This window comes from Bactrocera neohumeralis, chromosome 3 (assembly GCF_024586455.1).
Source record: "Bactrocera neohumeralis isolate Rockhampton chromosome 3, APGP_CSIRO_Bneo_wtdbg2-racon-allhic-juicebox.fasta_v2, whole genome shotgun sequence".
Taxonomy (NCBI): Eukaryota; Metazoa; Arthropoda; class Insecta; order Diptera; family Tephritidae; genus Bactrocera; species Bactrocera neohumeralis.
The window spans coordinates 28690156-28715279 of NC_065920.1; the positions used below are offsets into that span (position 1 = coordinate 28690156).

At 37.9% G+C, this 25124-nt stretch overlaps 1 protein-coding gene across 1 annotated transcript in view; it reads right to left on the reverse strand.

Annotated features, from left to right (window-relative positions):
• The window catches only part of LOC126752787 (uncharacterized), a 33435-nt gene that overhangs the window by 6233 nt on the left and 2078 nt on the right, over nt 1–25124 (reverse strand). The window contains exon 2 of the mRNA XM_050463768.1: nt 1349–2459. Coding sequence (XP_050319725.1) covers nt 1349–1865 — 517 coding nt within the window. The 5' untranslated portion in view covers nt 1866–2459. The remainder of the gene's footprint in view (nt 1–1348; nt 2460–25124) is intronic.

Below are 25124 nucleotides of genomic sequence, written 5' to 3' on the forward strand. Positions count from 1 at the left end.
GTAATAATGGCGAGGGGCAGATTTGAAAACACTCTCTGTGACATTGTTCAAAGGGCTTAAACCTGGCGAAAGGATGGTGCAACACGGTAGGGCTAAACATCAACCCAGCAAAAACTACCGTGATCCCATTCACTAGGCGGAGATCTCTTCCGGGCCGGAGGTCCCTAACAATAGGAGGCACAGAGGTGGAAATGTCGAAAGAGGTCAAATTCCTTGGCCTCACTTTAGACTCATCACTACGGTGGAGGAGGCATTTGGACTTAACGCTGTCCAAAGCAACCAGGAATCATTAGTGGCTGTATACCATGATAGTAAGGCCTATTATCACCTATGGAGCGGTGGCTTGGGTCACCAAAGCAGCTCAGTCTTCGGTGATCCAGAGACTGTCAAAGCTGCAAAGATTTGCCTGTGCCTGTGCTTCGGGGGCAATGCGGACACCGCTGCACCAGGTGATAAAACAAGCAGCAAACCACACCATGCTGCTAATGTCAGCAGAAGGCAGCGGTAGAGGAAAGTTGATGTCCTCCAGACAGATGAACGCACTAGCGGAAAGCACACCGCTGGTCCTCCTCCCAAAGGACGGCACAACGAAGAAAATAAACTTCAAAAGGAATTTCCAAGTTACTCTCGGCAGCAAGACGGAGTGGAGCGATTCCACGCTGGAAAAACTGCTGGAAGACAGTACCATCCAGTGGTACACCGATGGCTCAAAAACACCGGAAGGTATTGGGGTAGGTATTGCGGGACCGCGTACTAAGCTGTCCATACCAATGGGCTGCTTCCCAAGTATCTTCCAGGCTGAAGTTTTTCAATTTACACAGGGCACTGCAGGCTCAGGAAACGCTTGTCCAACATGGGCATAGTCTCCTGTGCTAACTGCCGGTTCTGCGACCTGGAACAGGAAACACCAGCACACCTAATCCTGGATTGCACAGCAATCTGTGGAAAAAGCCTTAAGGCCCTGGATTCCATTTTTATCAGCAGAGATCACATCACCTCAGTAGTGCCCAGCAAACTCCTAGAGCTATTCAGGCTGCTGGGACTCTGGGAAAACATGTGATATCGTAGAGGGCACAATAGACCCTAGGTCGCGGTGCATTACCTCATAACATTTATCTATCTATCTATCTATCTTATTCTGAATTACATGCTTGGGATTAATTTTTTGTATATTTTACAATCCGGTTTTGGAAGTTTTTTTTTTATTTTGTATTTGGCATTAAAATTACATTATATAAAAATATACAAATTTTCATGGACTATATAATTATCATTGCACTATAAAACTAAAAAGCAGACAATGCATGTCATTATGTAGATAAATATGTATGTATATGTTTCAACTCACCTAAAGCGTTGTCAACATTTTGCACTTCCATATCCTCAAGCAATTCGTTGCCGAAACGCTCCATCTCATCGTCTTCGGGCGCTTCATCATTTGGAGCATCCACGTCGATCGTTGGTTCGCGATGCTGATGTTGTTTCTTGGCGGCACTCGCCAATGGCACTTTCACTACGCCAGCACCTGAACCTGTGCTGGCGCCAGCCATAACAGCTGCCTTTTTATTCAACTTCAAAAGCGAAATATCGCCTTCACTTCTAGGCGCGTCCAGGCGATTGCTTACTTCAAAACCACTGTCGGCAGCATCATTACTAAATTTACTCTTATTCGCTGCTATCAGCGGCTGATACTGTTGCGCAATAGCGCCCGCAACATCTGTCACCGAACTGGCACGCATGGAGTGCGAATGCGGTGGTGTAAGCGTCGCATTTGATGAATATGTGGCGTAGATGAAAATTGTCAGGATGACTATGCTTACGACGAGCAGAAAGCGAACAAATCTTATATTATGTATGCTGCCCATAGCTGCTGGTGGTGTTTTTATTTGCTACTTTGCTACTAATTATTTTTAGAAGTGGTTTTTCCGTTTATTAATTTGGCCCACAGAATTTAATTTAATTCTAGATTTATTGCTGCTGGCGATCATTCAAATCGCTATAACTACAAATAGTTCTACTTAAACTCCAACACTTTCCATACATTGCCGTGTGCTGAGATGTTGTTTCGCGTTTGTTTTTTTGTGTTTGTAGTAAGTCTTTGATTTCGTGGCGTTTATTTATGTATTTATTTTAATTTATCTTGTGATCCTGAGTTTGCTTTTGAATTTTCAATTAACGAGCCGGAATGTCGTTGTCTTTTATGTTGAATTTCAATTAGATATGATGTAACCCAAGCGCTGACTTCTTTGTGGAGATTTTCTTAAATCGTCTATATTTCGTAGTTTTCAGCTGCGTTATCAAATTCGCTTTCGGCGGATTCTTTCGTTTAACTTTCAAGTCTTAAGTGCTTCCAGCCAGCTGCTTTTAAAACATTTTCCATATTATGAATAAGCGTTTCGAATATTTTGCATGAATCGTTCTATTCGGCAGCTGAATGGGTTTCTCTTGATGCCAATTACCTAGAAAATAAAAACAGAGTAAATTAGTTATTTAATTACTCAATAAATATACTATATATGTACATATATATATATGTACATCTAAAACGTACAGGAGGGACGGGCTAACGCTATATACATACATACATATATGTGTGTCCACAAGTATACATATTATATTTATGTTTGTAGTTTCTATAAGTTTTTAAATATTTAATTACTTGTTCACATCCACAAATGTATATGTATACATATATTGACAGGTTAGGTTAGGTTAGGTTAGGGTTACGGTTATTGTTGATCCTAATCGATGCATCTCACTTAGACAGATCTTCGTTCTTTGTGTTTTCCTTAAACTTCTAAAAGTGCATCATCATCTTCATACTTAGTTCGACGAAGCGTTTTGAGGTTTCCACAAATTTGCTAAGGCGGTTAATATCAATCCAAGCCGGCCTGCCCAAACCACTTCGCTAGGTTCGCCGAAGATGTGTCTACTGGGATATTTCAAACTCAGTCTGGCAAGAGCCAGGATATAGAATAAAAAGAGACGAGATGATTCCACTTCGCCTTCCTTCAGATAATATTGGCAAAGAGCCTCCGAAAAAAATAGTTGGCCACACCGCATGTGAATATGTTGAACAGTAGTTTCCTAATTAGCTACTTATTTCAAGAGTAGTTTGTTTGAAGATCATTCTTTTTTATTCAAATTAACAAATGGAGGAAAATAATTTGCTTAAGCGGTGAGGCCAGTCCAGGATTTTCAAGTAATCAAAACTGTTTTTTGGTTAACGTGCACTTTAGTATCCTAACGTTACGGAAAATGTATGTAAAGATGAAAACATACGCAAGTCTTATGCAGGTGAAGAGTCTGCAGTCGTCATATCGCCCGTAGATGAAAAGTTGATTCCGAAGGTTTGTTAATGTTAATATTAAATTCGATTTATTTCACCTTACTTCCACAATAAATGGTAATGATACTTTAAGCTTTTTTAGAGCTTTAGCCTGGTCTTAAATAAAAAACTTAAATAAATTTTATGTGAATTTGGTGGTTGTTACGCCCGTCATCTACATTCACTGACTAGAATTGGAACTTTCTGAAACTTCTGGTCAAAGGCAAAGGCTATTAACATCGCAAAACTAACTATAGTAAAAACTTCACAGTATAATATTCAGTAATAGATCGTTAATACATAACAATAACAGTGGCAACAAAATAAACATTTCGTGATATATACATACATACTAATGCGAGCAAAAAATGCTTTCCAACTACTAGGGTGTCATGAAACGTATTAGTGACGATGAGTATTGGATCTATGCTTACGACCCGGAAGCAGACGATCAGTCGGCCGAATATTGTGGAGGTTAAAAATTCAGGATATGTTGACAACTCTGGGGAGAGTTCTCACTTTAACTTGCCTTCAAACGGAAGTTTTTTGGCTAGCCAGAGGATACTTGGTCTAAGACTAGAATAACATATGCTTGACCATGCGTAAAAGAACCTTTTCTGGCCACTTCCAAGTGAATGGCGCTCAGAGAACTTTCCTCACTTGCGTGAACTTCTACACACGACTCCATCCATCCTCCTCCGAATTCCTTCCGACCGTCCAAACTGTCAACAAGGAATACTATTTGAGTGTTATGCATTGTTTGCGCGAAGCTATTCGTAAAAGGAGGCCGGAATCATGGGCCGAAGACTGTTGGTTTTTGCACCACGAAATGCATTGTCCATAAAACATTGATTCATCGTGAGCCAAATTTTCAACTAATATCGTGCCGCAACCACTATATTCGTCTAATTTAACTGCGTGTGTTGGCTATTCAGTAAACTGAAAAGACCGCTTCGAGGAAACAGTTTTGAGTCAATTGAAGAGATTAAACATGAATCGCTAGGCGCATTGAAGACTATTCCGGAAATTGACTTTAACAATTGTTTCGAGGGTTGGAAAAGGCACAACTGTTTTGGGGCGAAGGGTGGGTTAGTTTGAGGTGGACGACATAGATTTTGATTAAATTATGTATGTTTTGCTCATAGTAGTACAAGTATTTCACAGTTAATATTAAAATATTATATCAATCCCGTAGTAACTGCTGGACTGGAAGATGAATATTCCAAAAAATTCGACAAATTTTTTTGGAAAACCCTTTCAGTTGACTTTGCCAATTTCGTTAGCCCACTGCAATATTCCCACATCAATATTGATTCTTCTTCATGTTCCACTGCATGAAACATATCGAGGATTGAATCTTCAACCATCATCTTGAGGTTTTGCAAGAAAGGACTACTTGTGCGGAATTATTTTTGAGAGTCTTCGGGAGATGACCCACCGGTCTAGTCTTGCTGAAGTTTTCCGGGGTCATTTTTGCGTGCAACATTAGCAACAGTTTTAAATGTTGAATACGCTTTAAGGCAATATATATATATCGAAGTTTTCCGTTGACCGCGGCTGCGTCTTAGGTGGTCCATTCGGTCATTTTTACGTAAATAAGCGCATGGACAACATTAGCAACAGTTTTAAATGTTGAATACGCTTTAAGGCATTTAACAATATTTTTAACTTTCCAGCTTTGCAAAGGTCTAAATTGACCATGACGGATGTATAGCTGGTGCTTTTTCCTACTACACATCTTGAAGAAAAACAATTCAGATTATTTTAAGCAAACTTAAAATATGTACCCACTAAAAATCGGCAATAATATTATTATAAAACACAACGTGTCGAATATGTTTTCATTGAACAACTGTTAACTAATTAACTGACTCACGTTATTTACCTTGCACTAAGCAGTACATGTACCGTTATGGTAACTATTTAAAATATTTCGATTGCACAACTACAAAACTAGGCGTATTGAATAGTAAATAGCGTAACAAAAGCAATGCGAAACATTTAAGAGAAAAAATTAATGGTAAATTTAAGCATTAGGCTTACCAAACTTGAGCGTTCATAATTATATATACAGATTTTATATAATTTATATATGGACATATACAGTAAGTGTCTAGGTGTATGCATATTGTATCAATTGTACTTCATCGGATATTAAATTCAAGAAAAAAAGTTAAGTTTGGTTGCATCGAAGCTATAAAACCCTTCACAGATACGCCAATATAAGAATTTTATTTCGATCGCACAGTCTGTATGGCAGCTACGCGTATAAGCTATAGTGGTCCGATCTGAACAAATTTCGTGAAGATAGCTCGTCAATTTCAATGTTCGGCAATTATAGCGGTGCTATGGCTAATAACCTAAGTTCATTTGATCGATCAGTTGTATGACAGCTATATGCTAGAGTGGTCCGATCTGAAAAATCGATAAATTCCAACATACTGCTAGGTGCTATTGAGGCTATGTGATCCCTTTTTGGAAACATATACACTCCTGCACCAATAGCGATTTGATATCGTATGCAGAGATCGCTTTTAGTGCCGCTTGATTGTTGCTGAGTATAACTACACGTTCATTGCGATAGTTGCGTTGAAGGTTAATCTCTAAACACCGAATTATAACAAAGACTTCTGCTTGGAATATGCTCGGAAAACTACCCATTGGTTTGGAGAGTTTGGTGTGTGGTCCTGCGACTCCTGCGCCAATTCCCTCCGACATTTTCGAGCCGTCAGCGTACCATTTGATTGTACTATCCCTAAGCAGTTGCTCGAGAGCGGAATCGTTCCATTCAGCCTTACTGCTTGGGAGAAGAGCCAGTGGTATTTCGCCACTTAAGTTCTTCATGCGTTGGGAAGAGATTACCTTACCTCTGCCAAACCCTTCTGCTATTTTTTGGAGCAGCGTGTGTTTAGCAAGGAGGATGGAGTCATGTGTAGAAGTTCACGCAAGTGAGGAAAGTTCTCTGATCGCCATTCACTTGGGAGTGGCCAGAAACGATTCTTTTACACATGACTCAAGCAGCTCACTACTTCCGGTCTTTGACCAAGGATCCTCTGGGTAGCCTAAGAACATCCGTTCGAAGGCGAGCTAAAGTGAGAAGGCGAAACATCCCCTAGATAGGGTTGTGCGCTGTGTTTGGGACCCGCCACGTAAAAAGCCTACCCCAATGAAAAATGACAAACAGCCTCGGATGAGAAACCCCTCTTTTGATGACGACCATGGCAAACGAAATAAGGACTACGAATTGAGGGCATGCACCTGGAATGTCCGGTCCCTTAATTGGGAAGGTGCCGCTGCCCAGCTGGTTGATGTCCTCGTGAAAATAAAGGCTGACATCACCGCCGTCCAAGAAATACGATGGACGGGACAAGGACTGAGGTGAGTAGGTCCTTGTGGCATTTACTACAGTGGCCATATAAAGGAGCGCAAGTTTGGTGTTGGATTCGTGGTGGGAGAGAGACTCCGTCGCCGAGTACTATCATTCACTCCGGTGAATGAACGTCTAGCCACAATCCGCATCAAAGCGAGGTTCTTCAACATATCGCTGATCTGCGCCCACGCCCCGACGGAAGAGAAGGACGATGTGACCAAAGATGCCTTCTATGAGCGCTTGAACGCGCTTATGAGAGATGCCCCCGCCACGATGTCAAAATCGTGCTTGGCGACTTTAACGCCAGGGTGGGCAAAGAAGGTATATTTGGCACTACGGTCGGTAAGTTCAGCTACCACGAGAAAACATCCCCAAATGGGTTGAGGCTGATCGACTTCGCCGGGGCCCGAAATATGGTTATCTGTAGTACTAGATTCCAGCACAAAAAAATTCATCAAGCTACCTGGCTGTCTCTGGATCGAAAAACTACCAACCAGATCGATCATGTTGTGATAGACGGAAGACACGTCTCCAGTGTTTTAGATGTGCGTGCGCTCCGAGGTCCTAACATCGACTCGGACCACTATCTTGTTGCAGCCAAGATTCGCACCCGCCTCTGTGCAGCAAAAAACGCACGTCAACAAACACAAGGAAGGTTCGACGTCGAGAAGCTGCAATCACAACAGACTACCGAACGATTTTCTACTCGGCTTGCACTCCTGCTCTCTGAGAGCACTCATCAACAACTCGGTATAAGGGAACTGTGGGACGGCATTTCAAACTCCTTACGTAGAGCTGCATCCGAAACCATTGGTTTTCGGAAAGTGCAAAAGAACAACTGGTACGGCGAGGAGTGCCGCGTCGCAGCGGAGAGAAAACAGGCTGCCTACCTCGCAACGTTACGATCGACCACAACACGTGCAGGATGGGATAGATACCGAGAGTTGAAGAGGGAAGCGAGACGCATTTGCAGACAGAAAAAGAAAGAGGCCGAAATGCGTGAGTATGAAGAGCTTGATAAGCTGGCCGACAGGGGTAATGCTCGAAAATTCTACGAAAAAATGCGGCGGCTTACAGAAGGTTTCAAGACCGGAGCATACTCTTGTAGAACCCCCAAAGGTGATCTAGTCACCGATGCCCAGAGCATACTTAAATTATGGAGGGAACACTTCTCCAGCCTGCTAAATGGCAGTGAATGCACAACGCCAGGAGAAGGCGAACCCGATTCCCCAATCGACGACGATGGAGCCGACGTTCCATTGCCCGATCATGAAGAAGTTCGAATAGCAATTACCCGCCTGAAGAACAACAAAGCGGCGGGGGCCGATGGATTGCCGGCCGAGCTATTCAAACACGGCGGAGAAGAACTGATAAGGAGCATGCATCAGCTTCTTTGTAAAATATGGTCGGACGAAAGCATGCCCAACGATTGGAATTTAAGTGTGTTATGTCCAATCCATAAAAAAGGAGATCCCACAATCTGCGCCAACTACCGTGGGATTAGCCTCCTCAACATCGCATATAAGGTTCTATCAAGCGTATTGTGTGAAAGATTAAAGCCCACCGTCAACAAACTGATTGGACCTTATCAGTGTGGCTTCAGACCTTGAAAATCAACAACCGACCAGATATTCACCATGCGCCAAATCTTGGAAAAGACCCGTGAAAGGAGAATCAACACACACCACCTCTTCGTCGATTTCAAAGCTGCTTTCGACAGCACGAAAAGGAACTGCCTCTATGCCGCGATGTCTGAATTTGGTATCCCCGCAAAACTAATACGGCTGTGTAAACTGACGCTGAGCAACACGAAAAGCTCCGTCAGAATCGGGAAGGACCTCTCCGAGCCGTTCGATACCAAACGAGGTTTCAGACAAGGCGATTCCCTATCGTGTGACTTTTTCAACCTGCTTCTGGAGAAAATAGTTCGAGCTGCAGAACTTAGTAGAGAAGGTACCATCTTTTATAAGAGTGTACAGCTGCTGGCGTATGCTGATGATATTGATATCATCGGCCTTAACACCCGCGCCGTTAGTTCTGCTTTTCCAGACTAGACAAGGAAGCAAAACAAATGGGTCTGGCAGTGAACGAGGGCAAGACGAAATATCTCCTGTCATCAAACAAACAGTCGTCGCACTCTCGACTTGGCACTCACGTCACTGTTGACAGTCATAACTTTGAAGTTGTAGATAATTTCGTCTATTTAGGAACCAGTATTAACACCACCAACAATGTCAGCCTGGAAATCCAACGCAGGATTGCTCTTGCCATCAGGTGCTACTTCGGACTGAGTAGGCAATTGAAAAGTAAAGTCCTCTCTCGACGAACAAAAGCCAAACTCTATAAGTCGCTCATAGTTCCCGTCCTGCTATATGGTGCAGAGGCTTGGACGATGTCAACAACTGATGAGTCGACGTTGCGAGTTTTCGAGAGAAAAGTTCTGCGAAAGATTTATGGTCCTTTGCGCGTTGGCCACGGCGAATATCGCATTCGATGGAACGATGAGCTGTACGAGATATACGATGACATTGACATAGTTCAGCGAATTAAAAGACAGCGGCTACGCTGGCTAGGTCATGTTGTCCGAATGGACGAAAACACTCCAGCTCTGAAAGTATTCGACACTGTACTCGCCGGGGGAAGCAGAGGAAGAGGAAGACCTCTACTCCGTTGGAAGGACCAAGTGGAGAAGGACCTGGCTACGCTTGGAATATCCAATTGGCGCCACGTAGCGAAAAGGAGAAACGACTGGCGCGCTGTTGTTAACTCGGCTATAATCGCGTAAGCGGTGTCTACGCCAATTAAGAAGAAGTGTGTTTAGCAACCTGACTAATTACTAGGTAAAGCGGTGTGAGATCCAGCATGACTTCGAGTGCCGCTGTCGGACAAGTGCGCATGGCACTCGAGACACAGATGCATAAATTGATATTATTTTGTATATGAACCGATTTCGCTCAATTATCTTAGTAGCATTGCAATTTATCGGCTTCAATTAGGTGACAAATGTTATCAACATGTCAATTTTTTGCGAGAATTTTGTTCATTTTTTCTTTGCACTTGTGGGTGTAAATGTTTAGACAATTTTTAGTATGAACATCAATCATTTTCTAAAAAAAAACGCTAATCTGATTTTACGCAAATAGTTTATTTTTTTTTCCAACTATTTTTCACATGACTGTATAAAGTCAAAAGACTGTGCAAATTTGTTTATGCATATTTATGTGTATACAATATGTATGTATTTTTGTTTATATTTACACACTGAACTTAAGGAATTTATTTGTTTTTGTACAAATTTCAATTTATATTTATGTACCTATGCTGGTATTTGTATAGTAGTATGTAAATATAAACACATTTCTACAATTATTGACATCATGCAATCAAATACTGAAAACAAGAAGTGCTTGATAATATTAAATTTGATTTTTTAGTTGCTCGATAAAATTCGAAGGTTTCCATGAAGCTTTTATGCAAAGCAATTTTCAATCATCGATAAAAATGGTTGCCAGCATAGGACGGCCTTTGGCAAGGGTAAGTAATAGAAAGAGGGGTAGTGAGAGAATATTTTAGCAAGTTGTTGCTGCAAAGATCCCTTAATACTGCGTTTACACGTGGACTCTTTTGTCGCTCATTATCCGCAAATTCTCTTTTGGTGTCGCTCCGAGTCCGACAATTTGAGTTCGTCGTAGATTCGCAAAAAAGAGGCTTTGTGTGAACACGGATGTTACCAAGGCAGGAATAAAGAGATGCTCAACTTATTCCAGCTTGAGATCGCCTCAAAATTAGCGTTTTTATAACATTTTCTATTATAGCCGGATCGGATTATTTTTAAATCTGGATCATTTAGGCACACATCCTTTATGTTATCTTTGTTGAGGCTATTGCGGGATTTCTTCGGGAATATACCTTCGATTTAAGGAACGTTCAACAGTTTTCGGTGGGGTTTAGGTCGGGTGAATTGCCCGCCTAAGGTAATTGATTGATATCCAAGTTGTGAAGAATATCAGTCGTTCGTCGGGAGGTGTGGCAAGGCACCTCAGCGTGCGTATAAGTGTACTGGGCTGCTGAAGGGTTCAGTGTTGCCAATTATGGTACAAAACCATCTTGAAGTACATTGGTGTACTGCTCACTAGTCATCGTTCCCTCAACAAAATAAATTGGTCCAGGACCTTCCACCAATATGCAGCTCTAAATCATTACATTGGTGGAATATTTTACCGTTTTTTGAATGCAGTTCCCCACATAACGTTCACACGGTCTACGTCGCACAAATTGACTGGTTTCTGTCACTGCTTCTAGCCGGCATTCGTGGTTAATCTTTGTTAATGAGAAAATCATGTTAAATAGCAGGGTAACTTTGAATAGGGGGCTTTTGGGGGACGTTCATAACTTTTTATGTTTACCTTGTTTCAATCCACCTTTGTGTAGTTCTGATGGAGTTTGACCCTTACTACTCGCGATTACAGAGTGAACCTCTTTACTTTACGTGTAATGCGCTCAGAGATTTTCCCATTATGGGCAGCATTTTGCCGCATACTTGTGCGACCAATGGTGCAATATTTGAATGTGTGCACAATTTTCGCTACTCGAGTAACAGTAGCTGCATTCACTCCAATTTTTTTTTATTACTTTTCTGTAGGATGTACTTTTATCTTTTAAAAGTGCAGCAATAGCACTTTGGGTTTTCTTTGAAATGCCCGATTTTTTACCTATTTCCTAAAAAGTATATTTTTCATTGTTTGTATTATAAAGCTTCAGAAAACTTCAAAAAATACTAACCTAACAAATAAAACTCTGGAATCTATGAAATAATAGTTAAACACGTATGAAAATAATTCGATTTCTTCCATTACGCCATACAATTTACTTCTGATGAGCCAGAAATCACAAATACTAATTCCAAGTGGAGTAAGCATTTCAATATGATTTCGTATTTAAGTTCCGCTAATTGTAATGGTATATTTATTTTATATTTGACACTGAGTAATATAGTATGTAGTACACAGCCTATTTAATACTTAGGCAGTGGAAAGCTTCCCCAGTACGTTATTCGTAAATTTTTATATTTATTTACCATGTTTCTAATGGGTTGGCGGGGTACTGTACAAAATTTCGCATTTTCCTAAATTTTTCAAAGTTTTACATTTTTGATTAGTGATCTTAAGCGGCGGCAACAAATCCCTCCGTTCATAATGGGTTGTCAAAAAAGTCTTGCGGTATTTTTATTGAATTTTTTTTTTTATTGAAATTGAAATGAATTTTTGATCACTCATGCCCAGCTATTGACCGATGCTACGGCTGCTACTATGCCGGGCTCTTTCGACCAATTCAGCGATTTTATCGCGATTTTCGACGACAGGCCTTCCGGAGCGTGGCGCATCTTCGACCACCTCTACACCAGAACGAAAACGTTGAAACCATCGTTGTGCGGTGGAAATGGAAACTGTATCGGATCCATAAACTGCACAAATTTTATTGGCAGCTTGAGATGCATTTTTGCCTTTATCGTAGTAGTACTGTAAAATATGCCGTATTTTCTCTTTATTTTGCTCCATGTTTGCGACGCTATAACTCACGAACGACTTAAAAGAAATGACAATCAATCAAACACGTGTTAGCGCGTGAAATGAGCTTTCCAAAAAGGTATAGCATGACTCGATGCCTCGAAACTAGAACTACGCGCTTTCAGCGCCAACTAGCGAAAATACCACAAGACTTTTTTGACAACCTATTATATTTCTGGTAGAATTTCAATCTGACCGATATACATACATAGTTGTTGCAATTGCCAAACGTCAAACTACCGCCTACCCGAACCAGTCAACTGTCAAAGTGAATAAAAATCATAAAGTAGGCATTAAATGATTTCTTCTGTAGGTAGATACTCCAAAAAATACGATAAAGTGTTTGCTAAGAACTATTATTGATTTTGAGAAAATTTGATTTTTTGCAATCAAAAACATACTCGTAGACACACTCATGCATCATGTATACATACATATTTACATGTTTGAATACGCCAAACCTTATGCTTTCCTCAACGCCAACTTTTAAGTTCTTCTATGCCTCACTCCAATATAAATAACAGCCCACCATCAGCTTATTGGCAAATAATATGGCATATCGAACTTACATACATACATATGTATGTATATTTACCACTTTAAATCTCTAAAGAAAACACACGCATGGTCTTATTGGTACATTGACCGCAGATAAATCTACACGTTGCCAGCATTTCCCCATCTGATTTGATGAGGCTATAAGAACGCGTATCTATTAATTGTACATACATATGTATGTAGCTACATATGTACGTACTTATGTATAAATCAAGATTGTACACCTTTTACAAATGTATGGTGGAAATTTGAAGTGGAGGTTCATACATTATTGCTTCTTTGACTGTGTATTTAAAGAAACAAACAAAAAACATTTTACGTAAAACAAAAAAGATCTTAGGAAATAACAAGAAAAAACGTTAACTTCGGTTGCAGCGAAGCTATAATACCCTTCATCGGCCGATTTATATAGCAGCTATGTATATGTTGGAGTCTTGCGATAACGGTGGTTCTGACAAATGAGCAGCTTCTTGTGGAAAATAGGACGGATGCAAATTTTCAGATCGATATCTGAAAAACTGAGTTCATGTACATACATACATATATACGGATAACGGACTTGGCTAAATCAACTCATCTCGTCACGCTGATCATTTATTGATAGACTTGATATTGTTTTCGAAATTTCCTTCTGCGGTGTTACAAACATTGTGCATAAGAATATGTCTAAACTTTAGGCGATCACCTTAGATGAGTACTTTGAGTGTGCGTTGGGAACAAACTTAGGAGGTCAACTTCGACAATAGGCTGCTACCAGAATTTCATCGATATGATTTCAAGTCAGCCCTAAAATTCAAAATGCGCGGGTATAAAATTAACATCTGTCGGACCATTAGATTGTGAATTATATCATTTTGAGAGAATCAACTTTTGTTATTGTGAAAAAATTGATAAAACATATGCTGATAAAATATTGCTTTTTGAAGAAAAAAATACAGTTTAAATAAAAACTTGACTTGATGACGAGTTTACGGCCACTGACTCAGGACCATCAAGAATTGGCATGCTAAGTTTAGACGTGAAGAAATGAGCTCCGAAGAGGGTGAACGCAGTAAACGGCCCAAAGACGTTACCGACGAAAACATCAAAAAAAAGTCCACAAAATAAATTAGATCATAATGTGAAGTTGTTCGAGATAGCAGGCACTCTGAAAATATTCACTGAACGTTTACATCATATCATTCAAGAATATTCGAGTATGAGAAAGCTCTGTGCGAGCGTAATAAACCCGAGTTTTGCGTTGATATATGACAAAGGATGAAACATGGCTCCATGATTTCACTCCAAAGTCCAATCGACAGTAATTCGAGTGGACTGCACATTAAACCCGCTCCAAAGCGTGAACAAACGCCACAGTCGGCTGGCAATGTTATGGAGTCTGTAATTTGGGATGCTCATGGAATAATTTTTATTGATTACCCTGAAAAAGGACCATCAATGGCGACTATTACAAAGGTTTCGTCTGAGGTCCACTACCTCCAATTTATTCTTTTATGTAAATTATCTACCCGAAACTCTAAATAACGGTCTTGCTGTTCATACGGTCTACACGGACTTCAGCAAAGCATTCGATAGGGTGGACCATATTATCCTTCTAAATAAACTAAGCAGATACGGCATTCGAGTAATTGGTCGGCAATGTCAAATTAAAGTTGATGGGCATCTATTTACCAAGCATGGGTCCAACTCTCTTTAATATTTTTGTAAACGATATTGGTGATAACTATCAGTCTGAATATCTGCTTTATGCAGATGATTTGAAGATCCTCAGTACGATAACTAGTAAGCGAGACACCTATGTTTTCCAAAGTGATATAGACAAACTATCGAGCTACAAAAACAAATTAGATTTGAACACCAAGTAGTACTCACGATCGCACTCTCGAACGCCGGATAACTATAGCATAACTTAAACAATGAGACAATAAGCGAAGTCGATCACGTAAAAGACCTGGTCATCATCAACTGACTTTCAACAAGCATCTTATCTATAAGATCACCCTCCAGGCTTTCAAAGTTTTAGGTTTTATAACCAGGGATAGTAAGGATTTCACGAATTCCAAATCATTACTAGGCCTCTTTGCATCTATGGTACTTCCAATCATAGATTAAGTGTGACGTATTTAGCTAACAATGTGGTAAAATGAATTACCGGCCCTACTGGTTTTACTTCAAACAATAATATTTTAAGCGACCTATTATCTAATTCTTCACAATATAACAGACAAAAACCAGGTGTAATTAAGCATTTCTTTATCACTGAGAAACATTTGTGTAGATTTTATATAAGTACATTGACTATTTTCTTTTCAGAAGAGATAATAAGTAATTTAGAATTGCTTTGCTCGGTAGCTTTAGTGAGAGGTTCATAAATATTAATATTTGCATAATTGCCTGGAGTCGTCAATTTCGTGTATCCAACAGGTGTAATTAAGCATTCCTTTATCACTGAGAAGCATTTGTGTAGATTTTATATAAGTACATTGACTATTTTCCTTTCAGAAGAGATAATAAGTAATTTAGAATTGCTTTGCTCGGTAGCTTTAGTGAGAGGTTCATAAATATTAATATTTCCATAATTGCCTGGAGTCGTCAATTTCGTGTTTCCAACAGAATCAAGGCTACGCAATCGTTGAAAATGTTTTGGGGAGTCTACATTATCATGGTCATAAGTAGTTGAGTAGTACAAAGTATTTGTGAAGAACGTAAAGTCATCGAAAACTTGTCTCATGCGAATCATCCTTCCACTTCTTTTAAAGACGATAACATCGAAAAAATTACAGAAAGAGTGTGTCATGTTGGCGTTAGAAGGTAGCAGAATCTCTTATAGATCGACTCAACACATTTCGGTTAATGTTTTGGGTACAAAGCGTGTCAATGTCAGACTCGTATCAAGAGACCTTAATCTTTTGCAAAAACGACATCGAGTAGAGGTCGCAAAAGAGATCCTTGACAATGTAGCTGATAACCGTGAAACCGAAACGCAGACATCGAAGTCCATGGTGTGGCTCACCATGAATTCGTTGCAAAAGGTAAAGCGGTCGGTAAGGAATTATGTTTGTCAGTTTTGAGGCGTCTACATAAAGCAGAAAATACATGTATTTTCTACCAGGATAATGCGCCGGCATCGGCTGAAGGCACTGAATGCTATCCCATCCGAGGCTTATAACAAGTATATGGAAGATTTGATTAAGCGTAAGCAATATTTGTATTGGCTAGAGGCCTTTTTTGAAGACGATAATAGAGATTTGTATTAATATAGGTAAACATGTAATTTTATTTGCAGTCTGGGTCAAATTTAATCGGATGGTATATATATATATATATACAAGGTCTGTCGCAAAAGAAACAGGACTGTTAAAAAAAACAACAAAGAATTAATATTTTTCAAAAGTTATATTTTTTTTATTCAAAGTAGTTTTCTTGTGCTTCTATACAGCGTTTAGCCAGGTCAATTAGCATTTCAAATGCGTGTTTAAGGTCATTTTTCGGAATGCTCTTGAGAATATCGGTCGTCGCCTTTTGGATAGCTGAAATGTCCTGAAACCAGTGTCCTTTCATGGGCAAATGAAGTTTTCCAAATAGGTAAAAATCACAGGGTGCCAGATCAGGTGAGTAGGGTGAGTGATTAATGGTTAATATGGAGTTTTTTTGTAAAAAAATCAGTGACAATCGTCGACCGATGACACGGCGCATTATCGTGCAACAGGCACCAGGACCCTGCCTGTCGAGCACGACGAATGCGTGACAAAAGACGCTTCATAAGACCAAGGTAAAACACTGCATTAATCGTTTGGCCAGGTGGGACGAACTCTCGGTATACAATACCCTCGGAATCGTAAAAACAAATCAGCATTGTCTTTATTTTTGACTTCTGAAAACGACCGACTTCAGATCGTCACAGAGATCCTCACGACCTTCTTGGAATCGCTTAAACCACTCATGCACATTACTACGGGATAGGCACTGATCACCATAAACTTTTTTCATCATTTGAAATGTTTCAGTAAACGTTTCCCCAAGTTTAAAAGAAAATCTAATATTTGCTCTTTGTTCAAAATGCATTTTATGACCGATGACCGAAAGCTGCTGTCACTTTTTGATCGATAATATCGATTGTAGTTATCCAATTGTCTTAAAATTGTTACGAAATGTCAACAAGAGATCAAACTTTTTATTTCATATACCCACCATAGGTGGCGCCACCAGAAATAGTTCTATTTAAAAAGTTCTGTTTCTTTTGCGACGGACCTTGTATATACATATGAACATTGGTAATCAGATACAATAAAATTTCTTAGCATAGACATATCAAGTAGTCATTGAAGAGCCGGAAATTATTACCTTCACAAGTGTTTGTTTTAAAAATAGTCAATGTTAATGTGGACGAAATGTGAAGGGGTCTCACGTCGCTCTTTTTTATCAATAATAAACAAGCACATGCGAATTCGGTATAAAAAATCTATAATAAAAAAAATAAATAATGCTTTTTCGTGGGTAAGCATTTCAAAAATGAATGAGTGATTAGGCTGAAACTTAACATAAATAAGAAATATTTGGGTAGTTTGTTAGTTAGGTGATTCATTGATAGAATTACTAAAATTGGAGAACTTCTTATACGAGCAGAAGTGTAATTTATATGAGCAAACTGTTGTATTGACAACCCTAGTTTGATATTTTTGATTTTATATACACTTGCGGTCAATAAAAACGCATCACCATTTTTGTAAACTATCTTCTATTGGAAACAAATTTAGGTGTATATGATCCTAATTAGCTTGAATAGATTTAACGAGTCAACGCTGGAATTTGCCTGGAAACTCGCCCTATTTAAACTCTATTGAGCACTTATGGCACACAATGAAATGTGAACTTGTTAAACAGAAGCCAAAAAATAAAAGTCAATTGTTAAGGATTTTAGAACTGGTTTGGTATGGCCCGTTATAAGAAAATAAAATGAGGACCCAGTGAATTCCACGACTTCAGGAATTAAGGCAGTTATTGAGGCTAAAGGAGGAACGATACAAATAAAAATAGCCCTAATATTCTAACTTTATAAACTTTATCTTATTTCAATTATGTTTGGAGGTGCCTTTTTATTGACCACAAGTGTATACTCAGAACGTTTTGACACACGAGCGCTAGTTGTATTGCTTACAGTAACTTAAAATACACACTTCGGCCGAAAAATGGAATTAAAGCTCGAACATTTTCCGCGATTATTTTTTACAACTTTCGATGAGGATTAATTCAGCAAAAGTGCATCGATGAACTTTATTCAATTTTTCGCGATAAAGCTCCATCAAAGACCTGTGTATACGGATCGAGGTCGTAGATCACTCCAAAACGAATTTCGTAAAGGTCGTTTAAAATCAGTTTTTGTTGGAAACTATTGAAGCTGTGCGCAAACTGATACTGCAAGATCGCCACGTGACTTACCGTGGGATTGAGACAACTATAGGCATTAGTGAGACCAGCATAAATTCAATATTGCGTGAACATTTGACTGTAAAAAAGATTGTTCATGTTGGATCTCACACAATTCGTCAATCGCTCAAAATTATTGATATGTTTTGAGTTGTGATTCTTTTGTATTTAGTGTGCGATATGAATTTGCTAGTTGTTATCGCTACTTTACTTAACTGGAAAATCACCGTTAAGTTTATTTTGAGTTAATGACGTCGTTTACCGCGCCTGAGCAGTATCAACAAAAGATACTGTTTGTAGTTGTGTCCCTATTGCTGAAAGAAATCGTAAATTGTCTGCTGTATTCTGCGAATTTCGGTCTCTTTATCTAAACAAAAGTGAATTTAATTATTTGCATTATTTGAAATGCGTCTCCTTTGGTGAAATAATTGTGATAACACACTGTGATTCGATGTCTTAACTCGAAAATGTCTCTTAAGTTCTCTGCTAAACTAACGGGTGATCCAAGCAGAAGTACTGTTTTTAATAGCCTTTTTTGACAGAACGCAAGTCGTGTCTTGCTGTCATGCTATCTTTGTCCAGTATTGTTTAGTATTTCATCATGGAAAGATTTATACCTGAACAACGTTTACAAATCGTTCAACTTTATTATGAAAATTCACGTTCTGTAAAGAATGTGTTTCGCGCGCTTCCATAATAATCGGCCTACTGAGCGCACTAAGCCCAAGACCATCAACCATCTTCATACCCAGCATTCATTATTGGATAATATTCGACCGAATAGACCACGTCTAGCACGCAATGAAGAAAATATAGCAACCGTCGCTAAGAGAGTACACGAAGACCGTGGAAAGTCGACTCGGCGACGTTCAGCAACTTGGACTGACGTATGGAACGACTTTACACCGAGATCTGAAATTGAAAGCGTACAAAATGCAGTTTATGCAAGAACTCGCTATATAGGCGAATAATCCCGCGTGTCATTCACCAGTTTCCAGTCGAAATGCTCGAACGAGTTATCGAAAATTGGACTCAACGGACCATCTACATAAGACGTAGCCGCGGCCAACATTTGAAAGAGATAATCTTCAAAAAAGAAATGGCAAAGAATGTTCTTTCGAATGATAAACATTCCCGATTAAATTTGATGTTTCTGTGTTTTTTCTTTAAAAAGTAGGGAACCTCGAAATGGATCACCCTTTAGAAAATCAATAATATTTGAGTAAGACACGCTTCAAAGAAGATATTTTACTTTAAGGACAATGATTTGACTGCAAAATGTCAATAACTTATACAGGAACTGTTTTTTCACTTCCTGAACATTTGCCATTTTTGGAGTTGTGATTTTTTTGCATTTAGTGCGTATTTAGATTAAGTCATATTGAGCCGTTTTCTCAACGTCTTGTTAACAATCATCTATTATTTAAGTTCTGGTTAACTTAACCAAGTCTCCTTCCTTCGGTAAAGTTTACCAGAACTTTTTAAGATGGTTGCAACCAGACATTGAAATAACGTCCCCTACTTCTAAACACACACACACATATATACATACACATGTACAAGTATTTAGAAAGTACATAAGTACAATTTTAACGGGCAATTGAGGCAGTAACCAAAAATATTAAACTGTCTTAGCTTGAAATAGCACGTATTAGCATTAATCAAGGTCATTAAAAATATTTTAAATTTTTAGGCAGCAGTTCACGGTGAATTGGATTTAACTTTTTTACTAAACTAGTGAACTGCGAGCTCCCAGCAATAGTTTTTGTTATTCTAAAAAAATGTTCAACCGAAAACTCTATACATATGTATATGTAAATATTATATACAAATGTATATGTGTATGTAAACATTTTATTTTGGTTTAATCAACAAATTATCTGTGAATTTTTGGTTATTTTGAATTCGCTAGATAAATAAGTTACTTTACATGGCTGGTATCAATACGAACGATAAGGCAGGTATGGTGTTATAGGAAACATTGCTATACCTACTATCTACCAACAAATGAACGTACACATTCACCGAAAATAATCTTTGCGAAAAATACGCAGTATGCCTAGTTAGGTGGACGGTTGCTCAAATATGAGTGATTTTGGAAATTATATTATACAAATTATCAGGCAGCGAGCAATTGTAGACAAATATCGCAATTTGGCAGAGAGCTAAATCAGAGTTTAATTGAAGGTTGATGGTAGACTATAAAATGATTTACTCAATTTCCGCTTGGAGCCCAGTCGTCAAAACTTACGGAAGGATGGACTACCGATTTGAAACGAACCTGAACAAAAAATGATAGCTGGGATGCATATGTATGTGCAACAAGTAAATAAGGGCTAAGCTCGGATGTAACCGAACATTTTATACTCTTGCAACTTGCCAGGATCAAAAGCAGGGAAATACCTTAAGGTTGGTTAGTTATATGGGGTCTAGTGCAAGTTTTCACTCGATTTTATTCATCATAGGCAAAAATATAAACCGTTATTAGAAAAACACGCTCTGTCAATTTTAGGTATTAAGATAACTAACATGTTTGCCGATATCTACGGTATAAAGTCAACCGGAATTTCGAATTTCTTTTACAATTTAGTTTTTTGGGAAGTAGGCGTAGTTGTAGACCGATTTTGTTCATTTTAGTATTGAAACATAGGAATCTCAAGATAATATTGTATACTAAATTTGGTTAAAATCGGTCGAGAAGCCCCCATGATATGGGGTTTCACCGAAATGTGGGCGGTGTCACGCGGGGTTATCACCTGATTTGATCCATTTTTACAGAGTCGGTAGAAGTTCTTATAGTATTAGTCCTGAGCGAATTCAGACATTATATCTTAAAAGGCTTAGGAGATATATGCATTAAACCTCTTAGAGAGCAGGGCCAGTTTTGTATCTTAATTTAGTGCTCAGTTATGGCATTTTATGAATTTTCGTTTAATGGCGTTTTGTGGGCGTGGCAGTAGTTCGATTACGCCCATATACGAACTCATCTTTTCTTTTTTGCCTAGAATACCAATTTTCATTAAAGGGTCAGTAGGGTAATATTTTTTTTTTCAAAAAAAATTGTTTTTCAAAAAAAAAATTTTTTTTTTGTATTTTCTGTTCCCTTATAATTAATGTGGAAACCCACTTTACTATTAAAAGGTTTCGAAAAAGGCCCAAAAATAATAATACCGCTCGACGTTCGGAGCCCTCGGAATGCACACGCGTTTTTCTCAAAACACACTTTTTTAAACTGGCGAACATAATTCCGATCGAACTACTCAACCGATTTGATTAATTTTTTTTAAATGTTTATGTAAAAAAACATGGGGAAAAATTAAAAAAAAAAAAACGTTAATTACTTTTTTATTTATAAACATATTTTCATGATTCTAGTAGGGACGATAACCATTCACGTACTTTTTAAGAATAAATTGGGTTTTTATGTATCAGATGATCCAAACATGAGAAATCGTGTCCTCCAGTGAAAAAACGCATCTCATTCACCCAGCCATTTCTCCGACAGATGTCATCAAAATATTCCGAAAAAATTTGTTTATACACTCCCCAATATACCTCATGATATGTGAAAAAAGTTCTATTGTAGAATAAATATGTCTATGAAAAAAAATGTCAAAAAAACAGGCCAGATTACCCTACTGATCCCTTAAGATATCGGAATTTTTACTCAAGTTATTGCTTGCACAGACGGACCGACAGGCAATCACTCTAATTTCTACTCATCTCATCAACCTGATCATTTATATATTATTCATTGGTTGGATTTATATTTTCCAACTTGGAATCTTCAATTGGGGCCAAACAGCGGTAAGGAAGAACGATTGGCGCGCTGCTGTAAACTCGGCTATAACCGCGTAAGAAGATATAACCCTATATCTAACTCGATTAGTTTTATCTGTTAACTATTAAAACCTGGAAGTCAGTTGTTTGGAACTTTTTGTTGATTCTTCGGTCGCCAGTAAGCCAACTTAATGGAAATGTTTATGGATTTCAATTATAGCTACTATACAGCTACTACTGGAAAATAGATAACAATGCTTTCAGAAAACGACGCTAAATACAAATATTATTGAATTTTAAGAAAATGGCACAGTCTGTCAACTACACGAAAAGTTTGTCTGGCGATTCTTACCATTGTCAAAAACAAAAACGAGTTTGCTCCAAATTTTGTGTTCCAATGAAATCACGTCGACAGAATCGTTGAAAATGTTCCGGAGCTGTTTTAGCGAATATTCTTATTCAATTATTGCCTTATGTGAATCGTCTATTCACCTGTGTTTGATTCAACCCATTTTGGTTAATGTTTTAGGTATGCATCCGTGACAAGTTAGACTTGTACCAAAAGATCTGAATTAAGGTCGCAAGAGAGATGATTGCTAAGGTTACTGAGGAGCCTGCATTCATCAAACGAAACTTCGAACCTGTCCAACAATTTACGCAATCCAAAAATGAGCTCCAACCGAAAAAACGACATTGATGCTGTGATGTGGTTCACCATGAATTAGTTCCTTAGCGGAATTCATTAAGCGGTCGATAAGTAATAAGTAATACTACTTGGCGTCTATGTGAAGCAATTCGCCTGAAGGCACTGAAAGCCATCCCAGCCGAGGCAACCGTGGTACGCAAAATTTACATCGAACCTGTCTTACTACGACATCTGAACGTACTTATTACACTTTACTAACTTCTAGTGAAACACGATTCACAGCTTTTCATATCAAAGTAAGCACATTCGTTCTGTGAGAGTGCGACATTTTGCTCTATGTTGTATTTGCACGTGTGAAGCGGATGAAAGTTAGAACTCCATAAACTCTGAGTAATCGTTTTAATTCGTTTTTAACAAAAATTTAAAATATTTTGGGGTTTATATGAATGTAAAAATTCTGCCCTCGACTTTAAATCAAAATGTTACGGCAATTCACTTCATTTCGTCACGTTCATTTTAAAATTTATACACACAAAAATGTACATACATATTTACATATGTATAATGTGCGAACGATTTCTTCAATATTTGACATCAAGCGGAGAAATATTCAAAAATGAGGAACTTTATGTAATATTAAAAAATATTTTAAATCCTTCGGCTTATCACAGTTACTTTTTGTAAGCTTCTTTTACTTTGAAGATCATATCCTATGAAATTTCAAACTAGTAAAAACAACCGACTCACTTAGCGTTAATGATTTACTTTAATGATTCATTTAATTTTATTTACCTAAATATCATTGAACATGCAGGTAATAACAATATTACTATATCCTGAACAAGGCAAACTTAACAGCCTTGAAGTTTGAAACGCCCAGAAAAGATGTCGGAAGTCCCTATAAAATATAATGGGTTGTCAAAAAAGTCTTGCGGTATTTTTATTGAATTTTTGGCGCATCTTCAACCACCTCAACACCAGAACGAAAACGTTGAAACCATCGTTGTGCGGTAGAAATGGAAACTGTATCGGGTCCATAAACTGCACAAATTTTATTCGCGGCTTGAGATGCATTTTTGCCTTTATCGTAGTAGTACTGTAAAATATGCCGTATTTTCTCTTTATTTTGCTCCATGTTTGCGACGCTATAACTCACAAACGACTTAAAAGAAATGACAAACACGTGTTAGCGCGTGAAATGAACTTTCCAAAAAGGTATAGCATGACCCGATGCCTCGAATAAAACTAGAACTACGCCAACTAGCGAAAATACCGCAAGACTTTTTTGACAACCTATTATTATGTATACCATGCCTCGAAATTACTTCATGAAATTTTTTCTGCCGCTACAACAATAACGACAACTAAGAATGAACTTAGTAAATCTAAAAAACGCAAATTTTAGCATTGATAAGAGTGTGTACTATAAGATAAAAAGTAAGAACGGTTTTATTGTAGGAAACATTTTGTACAATCTTTTTATTGTACTATCTACTGCTTTCTGGTAGTTAAATATACCTATTTCGTTATAAAGATTACAGATTTGACGAAAAGTAGGTTATTAGCAGTCAAAGATATACTCGTATACATATACTTACATACATATATTTATATAAAATATCACCAAGTAATATTAATTAGAATAAATCAAAATTAATAATAATAAAAATATGACCAAATTGAATATTACATGAATTATCTGAAATCCTTGTAGAAAGGCTCTCTAGAATGTTGAGTATTTTGAATTTCTTATAAGCGTCTTCATTCTAGTGGAATAGAGAGAACCATTCAGGGTCGAGGAATCTGACAGTTGTTGTAGATGTCAAAAATACATATTTAGGGGTTTCACATAGTCTCATAAAGTTATAAGTTATAAAGATCCGAAAACATAGCGTTCAGAGTTGTATTTGCGTAAACTTATTTTAGTATGCAATCCAACAACAAATTTTTTAAACTAGTATATAAATTTATGATTTTATGATTTTACGATGCTTTATGACACGTTGTGAGTACCCCAATTATTATATATTTATTCTCATATTATGAATTTATTGTTGGAATCAGAATTTTTAGTGGTTTTCGCTGTCATGAAAATGGTGCTAGATTTGATATATGAGGTTTTAATATTATTAATTACGCTGAATTGCGTACTTATTTTTAAAAATATTGTATACATATGTATGTACATACATGTATATAAATTTTAAAAATTCTGAAATTGTTAGTTTCTTAGTTTTGTTCCATGAATTCTATTTAAAATGGGAATGGATTGCTGTTATGACAACTAGCAAATCTGTTCTAATTTGATAATAAACCTGACTAATAACGGTCACCGCAATTTATGAGCACCATTTCAAAAATTATTTGGAAAATATTTTATGCCGTTACAGAAACAATTGAAATAATTTTAATTTGATATGCTCAGACGGTTGAAAACTTGTTGCTCAC